Here is a 23,836-nt window from a genome sequence, read left to right on the forward strand (position 1 = left end):
AGGCTACCTGCCGCCCCAGATGAGGAAAAACATTTATTTAATCCATTTTAAAATAGGGCTGTAATGTAACAAAATTTAGAAAAAGTAAAGGGGTCGGAATACTTTCCGAATGCACTGTATATCTGAGTGCTGACTTTTAAATGCAATTGAATACAGCAAGGGGTATGAGAGTAATGATGGGGAATCTTGTGTATTTTGTTTTGTGGTAGAAAGTGCTTCTGTGGTAGAATGTTGTTGGAAGGCAGTTTGGGACTGCAGTGACTCAAGTGGACACGTGGTCCTCTCTGCAACCCTGGAATTGACAGCCATTTGCTTTCACTAGAGCATGGGCTGCAACAAATAATTTGCCAGTTTTATTTACACAGCAAATACATTACAGTAAGAAAGCAGCCTTTCTTTACCATTAGTAACTTTCACTTTCGATATCAGTATCATTACAGGGAATAAGAGTACTCATCTCCAGACATCTCCAGACACTGGTGTTAGGTTGGACTACTGTCCTGTGGAATTACACATTTCCAACCCCTATTGCTTTTGTGCTTGCTTGATCTGGTTTTGAGGATGACCCCCCTCAGATTGGGACAAGCGTCCAGCTGTCCACTCTGAACAAGAGCTGACGTGTGTGACTCGCATGTCACCTCGCCCCCCCCGGAATCTCTCGACTGGGGAGTACTGTAACCAGCTGGAGGGGTACTTTTAACCCGATAACACCTCTTAAAATGGGCTACTTATAGAGAGAAAATCACAAACTTATAGGTTGGGGTAACAAGGCAACCGTGGACATGGTGATTAATGTTGATGTCAATATGACTATATCCAGGAAGATCCTTTCAAAATAGGTCAACAGGTTGACTGGTCACTTGTTATAAAATGGTTTATGACCCGAGTGGCATCAAGCGGCATCAAGCGACATTAAGGGCCAGATAGGTCATTCACTGAGGTGACCTTGATATACAGTGTGTCTTGTTAATGGGAGCTTCACGGGCCGTGCCAATCAGCACCTTGGCCAGCCTTGAATGGCACCTTTGAAATGCAAGCGGGCCAGAGCAGCATAGATTAACCCCTGGCACGAAGCGGGCGACTAATTTGGGATGATCTAGTGAGATCCAAAATGGACGGCTTCAGCGTCCCTGGTGTGACTTGGCATGAAATTCTAAACCAGAGGAAAAGAAAAGAGAGGTGTGGTGGGTGAGTTGGCATCGCAATGGACAGCCTCTGTCGGTAAGACCACCACAAGGAAAGACTGAAAAACCACAAAGGACTGTTGCAGACAAAAGAGCAGTGTTTTGTTCACGAGCTGGCTAAAAGAGGGAAGGAGAAGGAGAGAAAAAGAGGTGCCATTGGCATTCCACACATTGAGAGGAAAATAAACAAGTTGACTGTTCTCGGCTAATCGAAATTAAACATCAACTTCGAATGGAAGAAAGTTATGGCATGTTGACATAGAGGGTGTTGAGTCCATGAGAGGTAAACAGAGAGAGAGAGAGAGAAACACATATTGTGCGGAGATCAATGGCAAACTCCAGGAGCTGTTCTGCAAACTCGGCCCAGCTAGAACTGTCTCCAGACGCTGCCTAATAAATGAAATCGTTTTGGAACCAAGTAAAGCAAGTCAGAATGGCTAAGTGGTAAAAACTAAGCTTCTACATAAAATGTGGGTGTGCCAAGAACTTTTCTCTTGGGCAGAGTTCACCTATATAAAAACATTATGCTGACGTCACATCTGAAGAATAGGCTATTGTGTGTTAAACAAGATGAAGTTTTCAAGTTGTATTTTTCACATGCACAAGTACAGTGAAATGCTTAACTTGCGAGCGCTTCCAAACAGTGCAGTATTCAATATCAACCTAGTATAACAATACATTTAAATGAAATAAAAAGGAGAATGTAAGCTATATACAGGGTCAGTGCCAGTACAATGGGCGGGCATACTGGAATAGTGGAGGTAGATATGTACATGTGGGCACGGCTTAGGAGAAAATGACTGGTAGCAGGATAAATGATAAGAATATGAATAAATAACACGTCGGCAGAATAAGTGGTGGGTGGGTGTGTGATGGTGAACGGGTGTATAGGTGTTAGTGTGTGTGTGCAAGAGTGTCAGTGTAGGCGTGATAGGTGGATATACATGTTAACAGGGCTGAAAAGTGACTAGTAGCAAGAATATACGTAGAAATACTTATGATAATATACTACCGGTAATATAAACAGGAGTAAGTGACCAGTAGCAGGATAAATAGATACTAATAATGGCAATCAATAATCAGTGAACAGCAGCGTAGTGGTATTAATAAAATCTAATCAATAATCCTTTTAGCAGCAGCATAGGTGTTAAGGGAGAGCAGCTTGGCTGAGTTCTCAGAGGCACGAAACACACATGGCTATAAATTGGGTGCAGAGCTTGAGGTAAAAATATCAACTCCATGAGTCATGGATCACAACGACTTCTCCTTTTCCAGAGTGGAAAGAAATATGAAGTCAGAAAATAAGCACCTCTACCACTTCCAGTGTTGCTACTTGTCTAATCTAATGAGCCGAGATTCGGTGGGGGACAGTGGTGCGCTCCCTGACCAACCTAACTGGTACTGCGCCCCCTGCAGATCCTGGCGGAGGAGCCCAATGAGCAAGGACTGAAACCACGGGCCCATAAGGGAGTCTGACAGATTTACAGTGTATTACATTAAGGTGTAAAGTTTATCAACTCCATCATTATTACTGTAAAACCTGTCAGACTATCGAGCAATGCTTAATTTCACATCAATGTTTCAATTCTGAGGAGAAAAAGTAAGACGCGTGCCAAAAATCCCACTTTACATTTCGTAATGAGAATCAGGTTTGAAAGTTTGGTAAACAAGTTCCAGCAGACACAGGGATCTGATGTCAGCAGGGAATGTGAAACAGTCCTCCTCATTCCCAGATCCCCTGTGGGAGCCATAGATTTCCACACGGCACAGCTCTGCAGCAGCCAAAACTTCAGGATGATTACTTCACTTTGCGCCAGTCAGGATTAACCATTGACGGGCAGACTGTGGGGGTCCAATAATCTCTCATATCAATCCCTCAATCTCTCCACTACAGCCCCTCTGGATGACAGACTACGTCGAATGTAAAGCAGGGCATGTCCTATTTCAGTCACGCTCAGAACGTAAAAGAAAGTAGCCACAAACTCTATCGTATTTATAATTGAACCAAAATAAATACATCTCAGTCACACACCTGGCTGATGGCAGTACCTGCAGAATTTATGCCTTCAAAACCTATGTAAATGCGCAATAGAAGGTATGTGGGAAACTGAAAAGCAACTGGAAAAAAAGAATGTGGGAGAGGTAGGAGTGCTCTGACCAAGACTTCAAGGCATGCACCTCAACCATCCACCTGTCCAAAGGAAAGATAAACAGCTAGCAGCTAGCTGGCTGGCTTGCCTCCTAACTGTCTTAGGAATGTCGTATCAGTCTGGTTTGTCTCCTACCTGTCTTAGGAATGTCGTTTCAGTCTGGTTTGTCTCCTACCTGTCTTAGGAATGTCGTATCAGTCTGGTTTGTCTCCAACCTTTCTTAGGAATGTCGTATCAGTCTGGTTTGTCTCCTACCTTTCTTAGGAATGTCGCATCAGTCTGGTTTGTCTCATACCATTCTTAGCAATGTCTTATCAGTCGGGTTTGTCACCTACCTTTCTTAGTCCCGCACCAGAAGAGGTCTCCCAGTGGGTCGCCCATTGACCTCTCAGCCATGTCCGTGGCGCTTTGACCTCTCAGTGTCACCTCAGGTTCTCCTGGGTCCATCCATTCCAACCCTCTAGACCATATAGACGATACTAAACCTTCCACCACCTCCACTGCCTTAGGCCAGAATTGAACCACTCTTCTCCCCCATGTGAATCCTATTGCCCGTCTTGTCTTGTAGATCCACACTGCATGCAAGATGTGACAAGGAAGAGAAGGATGGGGTGGATGGAACAAGGGCTTCTTTTCATCTTATGCCCAATGTGCCCATAAAGACAAAGCAACATCTGAGTAGACCTACACCATAAATCTGAGGCCTTGCCAAGAACCAATGTGTCCTCCTCTGGCTCCTGCCTGCCCGCCCCTCTCTCTCTCTCATTACCCCATACATCTAAGAGCACACACACACATTGTTCCAGAAACACTCTGTCAGACCAGACACACACACACACACACACACACACACACACACACACACACACACACACACACACACACACACACACACACACACACACACACACACACACACACACACACACACACACAGGGCGCCTTGTCCCTGGAGGCCTCACAAATTTCAGCCTTGTTGATTAAGACGAAGGTCGGACATTGTCATGGAGCGATAGAGAGGCAAAGAGAAAACTAGAGGAGGGACAAAAGCAAGGAGTGATTCTGGCCCGCTTCGCTTATACCCAGTCTTACTCAGTAAAAGCAGCAATGCAGTATTGCATTGTTACCCAAGTTCACCCCACAGTCAATCTTCGCCTCTCTTCTATTCTATCCTACTCATCCCTGAGTTCATGGAGGAGAGCATTTAGGCCTTGTCCAGGTTGTTAAAAGAAACATTCTGTTCTTCTGCAGACAGTTGGAGGCTGAAAGGAGTGTTGAGGCCTAGGGAGAAAGTGACAAGAGATCCAGATATCCTCCCTTAATCAAGCCTCCATAACAGTTAAAACCTGTATTAATAATCAATACTTTCTTTGTTTTGAGTGGCTGAGGAAGGATTACCCAAATTGTTAACATTTTTGAAGAGGACCTGGGCTGGAAGATAACATTCGCAACACATTTGGGACACATGGATATGAGTCAGTGCACTTGGCTGGATGCCTTCTCAGTGGATTTAACAACGCACTTTGAAGGATAGGATCAAGATAGGAAAGATAAGTTAAACACCATTGTGCAAATTTCAACACTAAAATAATTGTGCAGGCGTCAGACCTGTCTCTACTTGCTTTCCCAGACTGCACTGGTGATGACTCTTTTATAAAGGTTTTCCAACTCTGGGTCTCATTTGAACATGTAGAAACGCCTGTAGCATTATTGCCATTTTTAATCACAAGAGCAGTGTGGAATTGCTTAAGATAACATGGACACTGTTCACTAAGAGTTGCATCAACATTGTTTGCATAAGACACACCACAACCAATACCATATCATGAACTTCTTCTTACACTATTCACAAGGCCGTTTCTGGAGTGATAAGTGTTATTGATTATCTCCTGCACTTCCTGTCGGAGTTTGAAATGGAACTAAGATGGAGGAGCAGGGAGAAAATGTCCGTCGGGCCGGGAGTGCCAGCCAACACCGGGCTCGGCCCGTTTGCGCCACCCAGAGCCCGGCGGCTGCGCCAGACCAGAGGGAAGCATTCATTCCACAGTGTCGATATGATTAATGAAGTTCAACTACACAGCAGGGGAAAGCTACAGTAGAGGAAGGATCTGGGTGACAAAGACTAAGTCTCACACTCAAAAGTGTCCCACAGTAAAACAAAAGGGCAGCAGTTGAGTCGGTGTTGAGGGAGCAAAAGCACAATAAAAACCTTGGGAATGTTTGTGCTATGACTCAGCGACATTCAGCGACTACAAAACCACACACGGGAGTGGTCATGCTGATCCACGTGTTGCCATAGAGACGCCGCCTGTAAATGGGACACAGACTAGGCAAATACAGTACTGTCTGTGGCTGAGGTCGAAAGAACGTGGCTGTTGCCCCAGCAACCGTCCCCGAAACAAAACTGACACAAGATACCCTTCCTTACTGGCAGTGACTTGAGTAGAATTTGCATTGCAGCTTGAAGAGGCTTCGTTGTATTATATTTTTAGACAGGCGTCCTGAAAATCAACTTATAGTCAACATTTAAACCAACAAACACACACACACACAAAAGTATGCACACAGGCACAGCGGGCACAGCACAAATGAACACACAATAAGGAGATTTATTATCCACATTTTGCCCATAAAAACCTCTCCATCTGGAGAGAATAAATCAGTCGCATTCTTTCCGCTGAGCGGAACAGGAGGGGAAAAAAATTCCTGGAAGAACTGCCATTCGTAGAAGCAGATTGCTGTAATTTATTTAGCTTGTTTGTGGCTGAGAAAAGAAAGGGTCCTTTCTCTTAACAGCTCTGGACATCAATATCAGCAGTAACTTTCCAACATTGTCATTCCTCTCTAGCTATCATCAAATGGACTGTCTATGAGCTGATCTCTCCACAAGGGAGCTCTTTGTGATTCCAGGGACACAGTAGTCAGAGACAGCAACATAGCAGGGTCTGTCCATTCTGCAGGCTTTAGCTGGAGAACCAGAAAGGGAACTATCCCGAAGCTCTTTAACTGAATCCTTAAACCAACTATCATGTGTGTAGTACCCATCTTAATGACCTACTATAACCTACAGTACAGCTCTCCCAGCAGTCAATGTAAGTTGTTAGGTTTGAGCAGATGTGTGAATAGCAGCCTAATAGAGAATATATAAAGATATATTCAATAGTTGAAACATTTTGAAAAGTGAGGTAAGCGGGCAAATAAAATACATCAAGTAGACCCTCTGGTTAAAATACTATAGCAACCCTAGTTCAATAGCAACCCTTTAGCAACTCTATAGCAACCCTAGTTCAATAGCAACCCTATAGCAACCCTAGTTCAATAGCAACCCTATAGCAACTCTATAGCAACCCTAGTTCAATAGCAACCCTATAGCAACCCTAGCTCAATAGCAACCCTATAGCAACCCTAGTTCAATAGCAACCCTTTAGCAACCCTAGCTCAATAGCAACCCTATAGCAACCCTATAGCAACCCTAGTTCAATAGCAACCCTATAGCAACCCTAGTTCAATAGTAACCCTATAGCAACCCTAGTTCAATAGCAACCCTACAGCAACTCTATAGCAACCCTAGTTCAATAGCAACCCTACAGCAACCCTAGTTCAATAGCAACCCTATAGCAACTCTATAGCAACCCTAGTTCAATAGCAACCCTATAGCAACCCTAGTTCAATAGCAACCCTATAGCAACCCTAGTTCAATAGCAACCCTATAGCAACCCTAGTTCAATAGCAATCCTATAGCAACCCTAGTTCAATAGCAACCCTATAGCAACCGTAGAGGGATAGATCAGCCATAATCCAAATGGAAGTAGTGCATCTCTTAACTGGAAGCGTGAGAACATTCTTTTTGCTCTACGACTGCAATATTTCAGTACAATTCTTGTACATTTTTCAGATTTTTATTTTATTTTTGAGGAAAGCAAAGAGGGGCATTCCTTAAACATTGAATAACGTGTATTCTAAGTGTATGCTCTGAGCGAGGGAAAATAAGCAGTTCCTGAAATCCTCTCATACCATCTTTATGGAGGTGAGGAGAGACAGGCGACGCCCAATGGCAATGACTGACAGCTATGAAGTCAACCATGAAGTGAGTCAAACCACCTATACAGATGTGCTGGAGGGAGAGATGAATGGTAAAGGTGTACATTTAGGCTGAACGCAAGGACACTATAGGAAGTAACAATGCCAAGAAAAATCACCAGAAACTCAAGTGAAGCAATATATACACTATATATAAACGTAAGTATGTGGACACCCCTTTAAATTAGTGGATTCGGCTATTTCAGCCACACCTGTTGCTGACAAGTGTATAAAATCGAGCCACCGCCATGCAATCTCCATAGACAAACACTGGCATTAGAATGCCCTTACCGAAGAGCTCAGTGACTTTCAACGTGGCACCGTCATAGGACGCCACCTTTCCAACAAGTCAGTTTGTCAAATTTCTGCCCTGCTAGAGGTGCCCCGGTCAACTGTAAGTGCTCTTATTGTGAAGTGGAAATGTTTAGGCGCAACAACCACTCAGCCACAAAGTGCTGAAGCGCGTAGAGCATAAAAATCGTCTGTCCTCGGTTGCAACATTCACTACCGAATTCCAAACTGCCTCTGGAAGCAACGTCAGCACAATAACTGTTTGTCGGGAGCTTCATGAAATGGGTTTCCATGGCCGAGCAGCCACACACAAGCCTAAGATCACCATGCGCAATGCCAAGCGTCGGCTGGAGTGGTGTAAAGCTCGCCGCCATTGGACTCTGGAGCAGTGGAAATGCATTCTCTGGAGTGATGAACCACGCTTCACCATCTGGCAGTCTGAATGACAAATCTGGGTTTGGCGGATGCCATGAGAATGCTACCTGCCCCAATACATAGTCCCAACTGTAACGTTTGGTGGAGGATAAATAATGGTCTGGGCTGTTTTTCATGGTTCGGGCGAGGCCCCTTAGTTCCAGTGAAGGGAAATCTTAACGCTACAGCATACAATGACATTTTAGACAATTCTGTGCTAACCAACTTTATGGCAACAGTTTGGTGAAGGCCCTTTCCTGGTTCAGCATGACAATGCCACCATGCAAAATGAGGTCCATACAGAAATGCTTTGTCGAGAGTGGGGAAGAACTTGACTGGCCTGCCCAGAGCCCTGACCTCAACCCCATCAAACACCTTTGAGATGAATTGGAACGCCGACTGCGAGCCAGGCCTAATTGCCCAACATCAGTGCCCGACCTCACTAACGCTTGTGGCTGAATGGAAGCAAGTCCCCGCAGCAATGTTCCAACATCTAGTGGAAAGCCTTCCCTGAAAAGAGTGGAGGCTGTTATAAAAGCTAAGGGGGGGGGGGGGACCAACTCCATATTATTGCCCATGATTTTGGAAAGAGATGTTCGACGAGCAGGTGTCCATATACTTCTGGTCATGTAGTGTATTTGCAGAGACGAAGAAACTTCAGAGACCTTTCCCATGACCTAACTATGCTTTAATATACCGTAAGTTGAGCCCTTAGAAATAGAATTACTGGAATTCTATTTCTATGGTTCAGCTCCTTCTCAGCGTGTTTCCTCTTATGAGAAGAGCAGGTGGGACCTTCACTAGCAGTCTATAAATGTTGGAGTCCTAAATGTCGCAGTCCTAACTTCTGTCCATAACACAGTTGAACTGAGTTATTACACAACATCAACTCAAGACAACATGCCAAATAGATAGAGTTGGCTGTTAGAACTCATATTACTCTCATAAAAAAGCCAACATCACTACAATTTGGTGTCATTGGCTGTTGTAAATCAAGGATCTGTCCCAAAGATAACCGTGCAACACCAAGGTAAAAGATTAGGAGGATATTTATAAACGCGACTCAATAATCCAAGAGCACCATCTGGTAACGCATGTTTGTTTTCCTTTTCTAACGCGGCGTCTTAGAACAACAAATTCACCACACCCAAAGTTACAGCGCAGCAGAGCAATTACAATATCACATGGCGGTTACGGTTGCGAATGATTGCAGAGGGGAGTGGTTCAGTGGTGGTTGAGATGCTAAGCCTTTAGCCCACGTCAACTCAACAGCATTAGGATACACTGCGTTAGAAAAGGTTTGAGTCCTCCTGCATTAGGCTATTTCTATAACCCAACATATCATGAACAAAATGATCGACCTGCGCACCAATTCGTTTTAATACAGTACCTGACATTTTCTGGGCTCTTAATATCTAGCATTTTCTCATGTCACCAGTCACCGTCGCTGCAAGAGGTGACATTTACTTTGCCTTCGCTTATCAGCACAGCTGGACTGGGTCTCGCCCTATCCTGTTTTGCACTGTGAGTACCTAGCAAAGCAAACACGCTCCTTCTAACAGAGAAAGAGCCAGTTCAAACAACAGGCAGATGATACTTTCTCTTCACTCCTTCATTTCAGCGCTGGTCATATAAGAAAAGCCTACAGTATGTGGGCCTCTCAGACCCCCTCCCAGAAGAGGCTACGGGCAACAGTGTGAGTTGCAGTGTGTTCACATTTTGTCCTTCAGAGTGTGGATTTGTGGGGGGGGGGGAGAGAGACAGAGAGCGAGTGAGAGTGAGAGAAAAAGAGTGTGAGAGAGAGAGAGAAAAGCACGGTATAGTAAATCTATGGCCAGCAGCCTATCATGTTTCTCCCCTGACAACTCTGAGCTCCCCAGAGAGTAGTGGTACAGTAACCTATTAGGGCCAACAGAGACAACACATCAAAGTCAACGAACATACTTCGATCTCATGGAGGATTTAGACAATTATACAATATGGGCAAATGTTATCCTGTGGTGGAAGGTGGAGGTAGTCTCTCCCAGAGAGATTCATAGCTAGCTTAAGATTTGATAATGGCTCGCAAGAATAAAGATGAGCTGACATACTGTAATAACACTGGTGGATGGAAAGTGATACCAGCCTCCCTAGAGAAGAATTGAATGCCAACCAGATGGATTTACTTTCAGAATAACCTACCTTCGATTGTCTCGCAGAAAGAGGACACATGCGTGGTGTGCCCAGGTTGTTGCATGATGAATTGCATGCCCTCAGGTGCTAAAATGACACCTACACACTCTGTGTGCTGTCTAGAACCTAAAAGGGTTTGTCGACTGTTCCCACAGCAGAACCCTTTGAAGAACCCATTTTGGTTCCAGGTAGAATCCTTTTGGGTTCCATGTAGAATCCTTACCACAGAGGGTTCTACATAAAACCCAAAAGGGTTTTACCTGGAACCAAAAACGGTTCTCCTTACGGCGACAGCCGAAGAACCCTTTTGGAACCATTTTTTCTAAGAGTGTACTCTAGCCTGGCTAGCAAGAGGGTTGTAGTTCATGGCCTGCTCAACCATGCACCTCAACTGTTACTTTATCAGCATGCTATCTCTAACTATACTTCCATTCTACATGTTTTTGTAGACCGCCTGCTGCTTTCTGAGGGTCTGCAAAAGACATGTAAACGCATGTACAGTCATGAGTCTGTTGACTCTAGATACTTGAAAGTAAATTGCTAAACACACACACACATTCTTCACATACTGATTTCACGAAACTGGATGCAAAGTCCAAAGTTAGAGCAGATGTGTTGCTTTATCTACACCACCCATCCTAAAAAGAAAAAGAACCATGCAGCTCTACCAATACTGCATCATGGTGGTGACCTCTCCCAGTCTCCCGTTTTGAGCAAGTCCTCTCACTCAGGTGTTTCTCATCTACAGTAGGTGTTACAGCACCTGCACAGGTCAGAAGGGGCGTGAACCATTCCAGAGAGTTGTAAGATGCTAGTATAAGTGGTCTGGGAACAGGGCAAGTCACAACCCAGCCTTTCAACTTCACTAGAGGGGCCTCTCTTTCAAGACAGCATAAAAGAACAACACTGCTACAGGGATGTTTCAGTATGATTAACACATGTTGTGTGCATGTTCCTGCATGCGCATGTAAGGAATTTCATATCTACATGCCAGTGATTCCATTTCCCAAATGCGCCACCTTGGAGACAACTGTTATTACCGCACTGTCCATCGCTGTTCACCTTGAAACACTCGATTATCCCCTAACTATTTGATACAAGGCAGCTCCCTGCACAACTACACTGGCCTGAAACTCAATGCATCATTGTGATAGATTTGGCAAAGAAATTGAAAGGCTGCACGCCTACATCTGTACACATTGTCCTGTCATCTCGTATACAAATCCCAGCAAATGCAAATGCAAAACAGCACCACCGCTAACATAATTTCCAACCATTACAATAACATTATCTGTCCGACATTTTCTCCGACATTTACCTACGCCTTTATGTGGATTCCTTCTATCCCTTATGGTATGTTCATGTTATTAGAGTATTGTACTTCTACTGAGACAGATGGCAGCAGACCCCGGTGTCCCACCCTTCCTTCTGATGATTCAAACAACAGAAGAAGAACTCATTAGTTCATTGCATATTATTTGAACACATTTTTTTTTTACTAGGTATAGGCAATGTAAATCTTCAATATGTTCGCAACTAGTAAAGCATACCAAGACAAAACATGTCAATTTTAACAACCTGTGACTCTTTCAAAGTCTTATGTCTCAGAACCCATCCGTGTGAGAGGCGGTTGAACTTTCCGTAGTTGGCAGGAGTAAACCTCCAGGGTAAATCTTGAACCGTTCTTCCTTCCGTTAAAAGAGAACAATGGGATCAGACTACAACTGAACTGTTAAAATGCATCTTTCACATCTGACTTTTGCAAACAAACACAATAATTGAATAGTAGAGTAAGCAACAAGTCTTGAGCTTTCAGAAGGGATTCGTGATACTGAGGAGTCTAGGCTATAGGTTAGTAGTAGATGCTTCAGTGATAGATTTATGGTCGCTGTAGGAGTGTGCACTCTATATAATCCTCCTGACACATCAACCTAGTTTGCACTGAGACCTCACACCATGACAAGGCCTGGATGACTTGCCAACATTGCCACCTACTGGGATAAAAGAGTAGAGCCATGTGTTCAAAATGTGACATATTACGCTTTGGCCATAAGTCAATAGGCTTACTTTTCATCCCCCCAAATGGAAGTATAATTATACTGGTATAATCTACTACTAACTGTATATCAATGTAGACATGATCTACTAATACAAGTTCAATATTACTTCCCTACTAGAGACAAAGGTTACTAGGTCTACTTCAAATATCAAGTCAAATACTGACACCTAGCCATTTACTGACATGACACTGTATAATTTACCTGGGCATCTACCTTTTAAAACGCAGCAAGTGCCCATATACCCTATTGTTGTCTACTTTAGCCTTTAAACCAAAACAGAACAGACAGATCTGGGAACAGGCAAGTGAGTGATGATTGTGGGTGTGTGTGGGGGGGGGGGGGGGGGATGTTACGGGTGACGGACGGGCTGTTCTGTGCACTTTGGAGATGGACAACAATCAAAGAGCACAATCAGAATCTGGGAGGGGAACAATCTGAACTCTTAACTACTTCTACTCTCTGAACTCTTAACTACTCCTACACTGGAACATTCCAGGATAGTCACCACTCCTGGAAGGATGCAAACCAGCTGCACAAGGGCCAGAAAGACTCAAGCCTGTCAAGCCTCAAGGGAGCATGTCAACAAAAAAAACAACATTGTAACTTTGTATTATTGACTTAAATATACCCTACTTTATTGAGAAATGTTCTTCTCTGGGGAAACACACACATATACATTCACGTGCCATTATACACATGCACATGCCCACACCCACCCACCCACCCACTAACCCACGACAATCAGAAACTCTCCATAATATGCTCCCATTGGCAGTATGTTCCTCAGAGCTGGTGTTTACTGTAACGCCCATCAATACCAGTAGGAAGAAAGACTGCAACACTGGAGGGACTTGGTGGAGAAAAACACACCCTTGGCCATTGTCATCCAATAATTCCCAAATGCACACACACACACACACACACACACACACACCCACACACACACACACACACACACACACACACACACACACACACACACACACACACACACACACACACACACACACACACACACACACACACACACACACACACACACCGAGCCCTCAACTCTCTCCCTTTCTCCCTCTCTCTGAATGCATTCTGCCTCGACCAGCCAAACTGCAATCTCAGTCAGACTGCAGTTTTAGGCTTTTCCTAAACTCAACTGGCATTCAAAGCCACAACAAAAATCAGACAGACACGCTCCTTATTCCATTCCATGGGAGGTCTCGAAGGAGACACAGAAGGACCTTTCACCCTTAGACAGACGCAGACGCACATGTACACACTCTCCATTAAAATACTCTTAATGAGAAGGAGCCTTGCCAGTGGCCACTAGACTAGGAATCAGCTGCAGCCTCAGATTAAGTAGGACAGACAGACGGGCTGATCTGGAGAGGTAACTGCTTAGTGTTTAGAAGAGGAGCCAGTAACGGTGGCCTAAATAGCTCACTTAACCTCTACAGTACAGCACTGATGCCAGCTGTTCCCATAAAGGACTGGTCTGGTCTGGATTAGTTTGAAGTGAATCTCAAGTCTTTCATCAATTCATTGCGTTCCCCCCCAGGGCCTTTTCATACAATGAGTTGAGAGGGAGGCAGAGAGAGGGCTATCGACAAAAGAGTTTTAATGATGGGGGTGTTATTGAGAAAGGCAGAGGGTGAGAGGGTGAAGAGTATAGAGAAAGCAGTATGTGTCTGTGTGTTACTGTAGGCCATGTTCAGACAAACTTTATATTCGTCAAAAACAGATTGAAACAACATGTCATTTAACAGGTCTGTCATTTATTGGACCTTTGACAGACAAGCGGGTGTGTATGTGTGCACAGTGTAGTGCATCCATCTGTCTGTATAGGCCTTGTTGCATTCTGTGTGTGTATATATATATATATATATATATATATATATATATATATATATATGGGATGCTGGCCTTCTAGGCAGAGTTCCTCTGTCCAGTGTCTGTGTTCTTTTGCCCATCTTAATATTTTATTTTTATTGGCCAGTCTGAGAGATGGCTTTTTCTTTACACCTCTGCCTAGAAGGCCAGCATCCCAGAGTAGCCTCTTCACTGTTGACGTCGAGTCTGGTGTTTTGCGGGTACTATTTAATGAAGCTGCCATTTGAGGACATGTGAGGCGTCTGTTTCTCAAACTAGACACTCTAATGTACTTGTCCTCTTTCTCAGTTGTGCACCGGGGCCTCCCACTCCTCTTTCTATTCTGGTTAGAGACAGTTTGCGCTGTTCTGTGGAGGGAGTAGTACACAGTGTTGTACGAGATCTTCAGTTTCTTGGCAATTTCTCACATGGAATAGCCTTAATCTCAGAACAAGAATAGACTGATGAATTTCAGAAGAAAGTCTTTGTTTCGGGACATTTTGAGCCTGTAATCGAACCCATGCTCCAGATACTCAACTAGTCTAAAGAAGGCCAGTTTTATTGCTTCTTTAATCAGAACAACAGTTTTCAGCTGTGCTAACATAATTGCAAAAGGGTTTTGTAATGATCAATTAGCCTTCTAAAATGATAAACTTGGATTTGCTAACACAACGTGCCATTGGAACACAGGAGTGATGGTTGCTGATAATGGTCCTTCGTAGATATTCCATAAAAAATCTGCCGTTTCCAGCTACAATAGTCATTTACAACATTAACAATGTTATTTTAATTGACAAAAATTGACCAAAAAAAATGTGCTTTTCCTTCAAAAACAAGGACATTTCTATGTGACCCCAAACTTTTGAACGGTAGTGTATATACAGTTGAAGTCGGAAGTTTACATACACTTAGGTTGGAGTCATTGAAACTCGTTTTTCAACCATTCCACAAATCTCTTGTTAACAAACTATCGTTTTGGCAAGTCAGTTAGGACTAACTGACCTAAGACAGGGAATATTTACTAGGATTAAATGTCAGGAATTGTGAAAAACTGAGTTCAAATGCATTTGGCTAAGGTGTATTTTATCTTCCGACTTCAACTGTGTGTATGTGTTTGAGGTAGACAGATTAGTATGTAGTGGAGGGGAAATCGAGGGCAGGTGGGTAGTGTTGCTTAATCCTGCAAAACAGCAAACAGAGTCACTCACATCAACGATTAGGCTTGGGATTCTTATGACATTTTAAATAACCCTTTTTTTGCTTGTTGGGGCAGTCTAGAAATAGAACATCAATCATCACATCATACCATTTGACTAGGTTACACATACAGGACCAAGCCAGAGGTATAAGGACAACAAAACCAAGACCCCTAATTAGTAAAAGGTATACACAACCATTACCAGCACTCAAGCTTGCGGTCTTGTCTACCCTGCAAGCACAGACAGAAGGAGCACACAGTAAACTAGCTGTACTGTAGCATAAAACAGCCCATTGGCAGTCAGCCAGGCTGAACTTTAAGAACCAGGCTCAATACATTATGGTTGTTGATGTCATCAAGTTTTATGCACTAATCCCTGTAGATGTGCAGAGAGACCACACATGCATCTCCCCATATCTCATTCCCATACACGTGCGCGCACACACACACCCACACACACACACCTTATGCCTTTGTAACCGTGAAGTAAATACGGTGCAGAAGGATCTGAACTCCCCTGGCCTACAGTATGCAGCCCCTGGATACAGACAGACAGACACCGGTCGTGTGTTGGCTCTAGTCTGCTATGGTGTCTATACTCCCCGGCTAGTCCAGAGGGTCTGTCACGCATACTCTGCACCTGCGTTTGTTTCCTCCACCATTCTAAGGTTTCTTCACTTTCAGCGTTCCACATTTGTACCCACTAACACAATCCGCTGTCTTACCTTTGGTCGAGGAGTAGGGAGAAGACATGCCTTAGCAGCTCCTGAGACCTTTGGAACTGCAGGAGCTAGGTCTCTTGAGATTCCTTGCTGAAGCGTTTCTTTTGCTTTTCTCCCTGTCTCTTGATCTCAGTTTGTGCAGCCTGGTTTCTGTCTTTCTCTGTCTATCGTCCTCTCCCTTTCTAACACGTCACGCCTCGTAGTTCCACAGAATAGGAGTCCCCCTCCCCCCTTCACAGGTTAGAGCCGCCCTCACTCATAAGGCCCATGTAAGCACCGCTTGTGTGAGAGAGAGAGTGTGTGTGTGTGTATGAGTGTGTCAATGCAGCGCTCAAGTGCTTTGAGAGAGGCGAGGTATTCACATCAGCAACAAAGGCCAGCGGGGAATAAAAAAAACTTCAAAAGAACAGGACAAGAATGCAGAATGAGAAAATAGTTCTGCATTCGATTCAGTGACAAATGCAAACCAGCCAACCACTGACACTGTGCACTTGAGACGTGAGACGCAGGCTCATGATTCATTATAAGGAGACAAGTGCAATGCTTTGACGACATCCCCAGCTGCCATCCTCTACTGCTCGGTTCAGCGCTTAGCTAGCGGCGTTAAAACAGTTTGCACCTCCTGAGAGATCCTGTGGTAGAGTGAAGTCTATATCCTGACTGACAGCCAGACGGACAGATAGCCAGACATGCAGACGGAGATACAGACGGATGGACAGACAGAGGACGCCTTGATGAAAGCAGCAGTGTGTGGGGGGGAGACTATCACCACAGAGTTCCATGGAGGCGGAGGGTCGAGGTGGTTAAGTGTTCTGGCACAGTGACAGAGTGGTTCAGTGGCATGGCCCTCTGCCAGCCCTACTGACGGAGCGGGGGGATACAGTCTGTTTGGGAATGCAGTAGAATACAGAATGTGTCCTACATAGAAACAATCTACTAGCCCCTTAACCTAAACACCACATGTAGATGTGAAAGAATTAGACAGGTGTAAGAAATATGGTAATAGCTCCACCTTGCCCTCTAGTAAACTAAACGGATACTTTAGACCATATTGCTTGTGCCCAACCAATTATTTAGGATCTATACAAGTCTATGTAAGTCCAAGGGGTAGGGCTAGACGTTGTTTCTTGACCTTTGTGCAGCCTTTATATTGAGTAAGTACAAAGCAGAGAGGTGTAGTGCGCAACATCAGCATTGATACGTCGCTGTAACACTAAAGAACGTGTAGCAGTTGCAGCGCAGGTGTGTTACTACACGTGTAGCTTCACGGTGGTGTAGTTCAAAAAGGTGCAGTGTTGAGCAGCTGGAGATTGACGATGCTATGTGCACGCAGTTAACCATTTACAGTTATCATGGCCTAAATGGCACACCGTACGTAAGCACAGCACAAGGTAAGTATGACTGCAGCAGAACGCAAACACTGACCTTAAAAGACGGAGACAAATCTTTTTTTACAAATCTTAGTAACACCAGCTGGAGTGGAGGGGTTAACGGAGGCGAGGGATGTGATTGTTACGGCGGTGAGGGACGTGACTGTTTGTTTTGTGGCCGATTTTATTTTTTTAAACGCGGAGAATGTTTGTCGTTTTCGTCCAATTCCATTTATTGTAATCTCCCATAAAAAAAAAACATGTTTTTGCAAAATACCAAACAAATCTCTTCCTTTTCCGTGGCAAAACATTTTGCTACGGTGCGCACTAATGAGTAAAACCCAGCTGCACCCTGTTTCTGCTTCTGTCCTGATCACATATTAACCACCAGCAGAGGGACACTTCACCCAGGGAAAGCCCTAACCTGCAGCCGTGGAGGGACATGCCTTATGTTTATCTACTGTACTGTCTACTGCTCCCCTGGGCCTCACAATCACTGTGAATAGCTTGACGACAGAGGTGGAAAACAGTCCTGTGATGCATTTCCTACCAGTGATGACCATGTCAAAGGAATGTCCTGCTTTCAGGAAGCTTGTGTCGCTGGTGTGGCAGAGTGGTTGTGGGAAATTGGGAATTGACGTGAAACCACAGGAACGCAGGTCTGAATCCCATGTGGGGACATTTTGGAAATGTTGAGTTGAACTAATAAAGATGTATGAGTGCATGACTCAGCATTGTTTGTTCAACAGTAATAGGATATTGCTGACAATGGCTATATTCACTTAAAAGTTTGTTATTACTAACTAGTTCAAGGGTTCTCAACCTTTTCTGTTCAGGCCAACTGAAATGCTTTTAAAATCCCCCTACATAAGAGATCGTTCAAAAGAAGCTATCCTTGAGAGGTTATCCAGGGACAGTGTTTTGATATCTAAGGCAGTATTTCCATATCCCACTCACATACGTACACACACAACTACACACACGCACACACTCACACTCACACCCATCAACATCGTCCTCAGAATCAAGGCCAGAGTGTTTGATGGGATTCCCAGATGAAGTAACTGGGATAAACTGGGAAGGACAACCGTCGGATGGGAGATCCCATTCCCTGCCCCACCAAAACAAGAAGACATAAACAATACCAGACAATGGGACCAGCAGCCACCCAGCCATCGTTCTACACGCCAAAACACTGTAGCCACCTCCGCTAGTATACAGTAGCCAGCTGACTGGCTTCAGTAGCCAGCTGACTAGAGTATGATAGCGATCATCAGTGGTAAATCACAGGGTTACTGTTGTGGTTTCAGGACTCTCAGACTAGACATAGGAATGGATCAGATAAAACTGAACAGGACGTTCGGATTTTCCCTGATAGAGCAGGCAGCGACGCATCCCCCCTCCTGTCATTGGCAGCTGAGCGGAGGAATCGATGGGCTCTTGTCTGTCTGTCTGTCTGTCTGTCTGTCTGTCTGTCTGTCTGTCTGCTCACTGATTATTAACCATTCCCAGTAAGTCAAGCATCTACCAAAGCGCTATTGTTACATTCTGACTGCCACCATACCATCAGTGATCAATGGGAAAGCCAAACACTTGGGTAAATAACTTAAGAGTAATGAGATGTCGATCAGGGCCACTGCCCTGCAAAGGGTGTTGCCTTCGGATAGAACATTACAGTAAATCAAGGTCCTGTTCATGAGCTGTTAAACCCGATGTCCTGGCTCAAACAACAAACTTGGCCCCTCATACTGTACTACCCTGACCAACTAGTCGTAGGCTAATCTTCACTTCCAATTGGCTCATTTGAACCCTCTGCTCTCCAATGCAACTCTTCCCCAATCCCCATCTTATTCAGAGCGATATATCGGTTCACCTATATTATTGGCCGATATTGGCCTTTTACCGAGATATCTGTGTCGGCTAATAATAACTGATAATCAATCAATAGGAATTGGATCCCAAAAAAACATATTGGTCTATGTTTGAAACCATAGTAGGAAATGGATGTCCTCAAATCAACAGTAGATGGCAGAAAAATGGTCCAAGCAACAGACTGAGTGATGACAAGTCAGCCAGATATAGCCTAGTGCGGAGGGATTTTTGAGGTGGGTTCGATTTAGGTTAGGTTTAAAAAATATATCTAATTATCAAATAATGACATTAAAATGATTTAAGAACTTTTTATTGGAAATTCCAAAGCCCAATATAGTGAACAATCAATTGCCAAAACATTGAAAACATGTCATTCTCTTTGTCAGGTCCACATTGCGTAGACATCAACAGAAAACGAGGAAATTATAAGGAAAAAATAAATATGTATATTACTTCATTTATAATTTTTCATACCTTAAATTCATCATCTCATCTCTGCTCAAGCAGAAGCAAGCAGCCAGCCAGCCAGCCAGCCAGCCAGACATCCAAACGTTATCTCTATGCGCCCCATACTGTACTGTCTTTGAGACATCCTATTTAGCTAGGCTAGTCACTAGCTGGCTAGCTAGTAGCTGCCTAAGTATGCTGCAGAGCTGTCTGACAAAATTATTTGACTAGTTCTTCAAAGTAGATGCATACTGTACTACAACTATCAAGCAGGGAAGAACAAGTGCAATGGATTATGGTCATTGTAGTGAATTACCACATTTCTGCGCTGAACCCGGTTGAATATTTGCCCAGCGTCCCACATCGTTCTTGACGTGATTTCTCTCATGAATGATTTGATTTCTCTCTAGAGAAACGGTGCGCTCAGCTCACAAAAACATTTAAACAAAATTGGAATTCAAGTAATTAAACCGTTGTCAGGTCAATTAATTGTAAAAAAATAAAATAATGTAAAAATAAAAGGTTAAACCACTCAGCACTAGCCAGATATCCTACATCTGCATTGTTGCACAGGAATTCTGTCCTATTTTGTGGAATCCTTGCCCTCTGAACCCTCTGGATTTCATAACATAATTCAGGGATGGGTAACTGGCATGACCCCCTTTTGAAGGCCTTCAGTCGGGGTCTCAACTTACTGTTGCAGGTTATAATAGTAGAATACACATGATTGAGAAAAACTACTGATTCACAACCAGACACTGATAGTTGACATGGGCTAACTGAGTGACTAACATCTTTCAGATCGGTAAATTAGTCTAGTGGCCAGCTGTCTAAAAACGTTGTAATCATAGTCGAATTACCCCAATTGATTTTGTTAGTCAGTCTCACTAAGATGTCATATAAAAAACAGCAAACATTTCTCTCCACCCTACAACAAAATGTGTAGAGGTGCAGGAAATTACTTATAAAATTGCAAAATCCACGTGTGGGTACGCAGACCCGCGAGCAACTGCGGCCCCCGAGTTCAGATTTTTCTATAGCCCCCAGCCCCATCAACGTTCCCCATCCCTGACACAATTTATTGGCTTTGCAAACAACTCTATTGACAGCTGACTTGGATTGACAATTAAAACATCACCAGGAAAATAACCTGGTTTTCTACTAGACCCACCACAGCAGTGCAGGTACAGTACTATAGATGTACAGATGTCATATCTTAATTTGAGCCAGTTTCACACAGAAGGAAAATAGTCCTGCAGCCACAGGAAATGAGAATAGCTATGTGGATTATAATTAATGGAGAATGTTTTGGGGGGTTGATACATTTTTCATTAGGGCAAATCAAGTCAAATTTTTTACTGGAAATTATATATTTTAGAAGCCTTTTTAAACCTTGAATACACTACACGTTTGCATTTCTTGCAACACCAGGATGATCAAATTAAGATACAGCATCTGTAAATCTCCAGTTCAAGGAGTAAGCTCCAGACTATCCATGTCTTCCTGTAGAATTCCTTTCATTCTGCCCAGACTGAGGCAGGCTCATATTAAAAAAAGCAAACAGCCACTTCATACACAAGGGGGCATGGCTTTACAGTAGCTCCCATGTACAGAATACTGCCCTTTCATCTGATATCAGATTCCATAAAAACAGCTACAATTTACAATTTCCTCAACAACAAAAAAACTCTTGCGGCTTTTCCTTCCTGTCTTTGTTGTCTCTCCTCCTTCAAAACTCTCACCAGAATCTGATTCACTGAATCCCTGAACATGCACACAAACACACAAACACACAAACACACACACACACACACACACACACACACACACACACACACACACACACACACACACAGAGTGACTTTAGGAAATATTCACAACCCTTGTCTTTTTCCACATTTTGTTGCGTTACAGTTTCAATATAAAATGGATTTAATTCATATTTTGTGTCACTGGCCTACACACACAATGCCCCATAATGTCAAAGTGGAATTATGTTTTAAGACATTTTTACAAATAAATAAATAAATAAAAGGCTGAAATGTCTTGAGTCAATTAGTATTGAACCCCTTTGTTATGACAAGCCTAAAGAAGTTCAGGAGTAAAATGTTGCTTAACAAGTCACATAATAAGTTGCATGGACTCACGCTGTGTACAATAATAGTTGTTTTTTTATTGTCTACCTCATCTCTGTACCTCACACATACAATTACCTGTAAGGTCCTTCTGTCGAGCAATGAATTTCAAACATAGGTTCAACCACAAAGACCAGGGAGGTTTTTCCAATGCCTCGCAAAGACATAGAATATCCCTTTGAGCATGGTAAAGTTATTAATTACACCCTGGATGGTGTATTAATACACCCAGTCACTACAAAAGATACAGGCGTCCTTCCTAACTCAGTGGCTAGAGAGGAAGGAAACCGCTAAGGGATTTCAACAACATTGTAGTTACTCAGAGGTTTAAGGCACTGCATCTCAGTGCTTGAAGCGTCACTACAGACACCCTGGTTCGATTCCAGGCTGCATCACAACCGGCTGTGATTGGGAGTCTCATAGGGCGGCGCACAATTGGCCCAGCGTCGTCCGTGTTTGGCCGGTGTAGGCCGTCATTGTAAATAAGAATTTGTTCTTAACTGACCTGCCTATTTAAATAAATGTTTAAAAAAAGAAAAAAAAGAAGGAAGCCTGTACAGAACAAAAAATATTCCAAAACATGCATCTTGTTTGCAATAAGGCACTAAAGTAAAACTGCAAAAAATGTGGGAAAGAAATTAACTTTAAGTTCGGAATTCAAAGCGTTATGTTTGGGGAAAATCCAACACAACACAGTACCACTCTTTATATGTTCAAGCATGGTGGTGGCTGCATCATGTTATGGGTATGGGTATGCTTGCCATTGGCAAGGACTAGGGAGTTTTTTGGGGGATAAAAAAAACTGAATAGAGCTAAGCACAGGCAAAATCCTTGAGGAAAACCTGATTCAGTCTGCTTTCCAACAGACACTGGAAGACAAATTCACCTTTCAGCAAGACAATGAACTATAACACAAGGCCAAATATACACTGGAGTTGCTAACCAAGACAACATTGAATGTTCCTGAGTGGCCTAGTTACAGTTTTGACTTAAATCAGCTTGAAAATGTATGGCAAGAACTGAAAATGGCTGACTAAAGCTTGAATAATTTTAAAAAATGTAAAAAGAATAATGTGCACATATTGTACAATCCAGGTGTGGAAAGCTCTTAGAGAGACTTACCAAGAAATATTCAGCTATAGTCACTGCCAAAGGTGATTCTAACATATATTGACTCAGGGGTATGAATACTTATGTAAAAAAATATATATTTATGTCTTTACTTTTCAATACATTTTCATACAACAACAAAAAATGTGTTTTCACTTCGTCATTATGGGGTATTGTGTGTGAGAAAGAAAATTGATTTGAATCCATTTTGAATTTAGGCTGTAACAACAAAATATGGAACAGATCAAGTAGTAAGAATACTTTCTGATGGCACTGTACATGTATATACACAGACACACAATAGACACAGCGTAGTACTGTATTCACAGCAGCACACACACAGGTGTATCCCCGCCATGTTTAGCAAGCTAGCTGCTCCACTAACTTCTACTAATTGTGTCAAAACAGCTGATTCCACAATTACAGTAACAAGTGAGATCAATGATGCCAAGTTAATCTGTACTTTGCATTCCTGAGTATGAAGAATGTTGCAGGAGGAATCCTACAACATCTCAACAACTGATGAAACTGAAGAAGATAAAGGGAAATCAAGAAAGAAGACTTATTGGAGAGATATAGCAGGCAATTGGAACAAACAAACAAACTGTGCGGTCAGTGTGGACCACCAGTAAGGTCATGTGAACCCCAGTCCCCTGAACCCAGGCCAAGGGCCAACCAGAACATGCCTTGCTGGGAAGCTGTCTGTCCTCACCCTTTTGTGTCTTTCCTAATGAGTCAGGAGGTGTGTGGAGGATACACTGGGGCTGA

At 43.3% G+C, this 23,836-nt stretch overlaps 1 protein-coding gene across 11 annotated transcripts in view; it reads right to left on the minus strand.

Annotated features, from left to right (window-relative positions):
- Nucleotides 1–23,836, minus strand: part of plecb (plectin b) — a 187,079-nt gene that overhangs the window by 108,838 nt on the left and 54,405 nt on the right. For 2 of the 11 annotated variants that reach the window (XM_045704632.2, XM_045704627.2), the window contains exon 1: nucleotides 16,138–16,315. The exons of the other annotated variants lie outside the window; for them this stretch is intronic. In XM_045704632.2, the coding sequence (XP_045560588.2) occupies nucleotides 16,138–16,165 (28 nt within the window). In that variant the 5' untranslated portion in view covers nucleotides 16,166–16,315. Of the gene's footprint in view, nucleotides 1–16,137; nucleotides 16,316–23,836 lie in introns of those variants that run through there. 11 annotated transcript variants of the gene reach the window in all.

The sequence above is a fragment of the Salmo salar genome, chromosome 02 (genome assembly GCF_965601325.2).
Source record: "Salmo salar chromosome 02, fSalSal1, whole genome shotgun sequence".
Taxonomy (NCBI): Eukaryota; Metazoa; Chordata; class Actinopteri; order Salmoniformes; family Salmonidae; genus Salmo; species Salmo salar.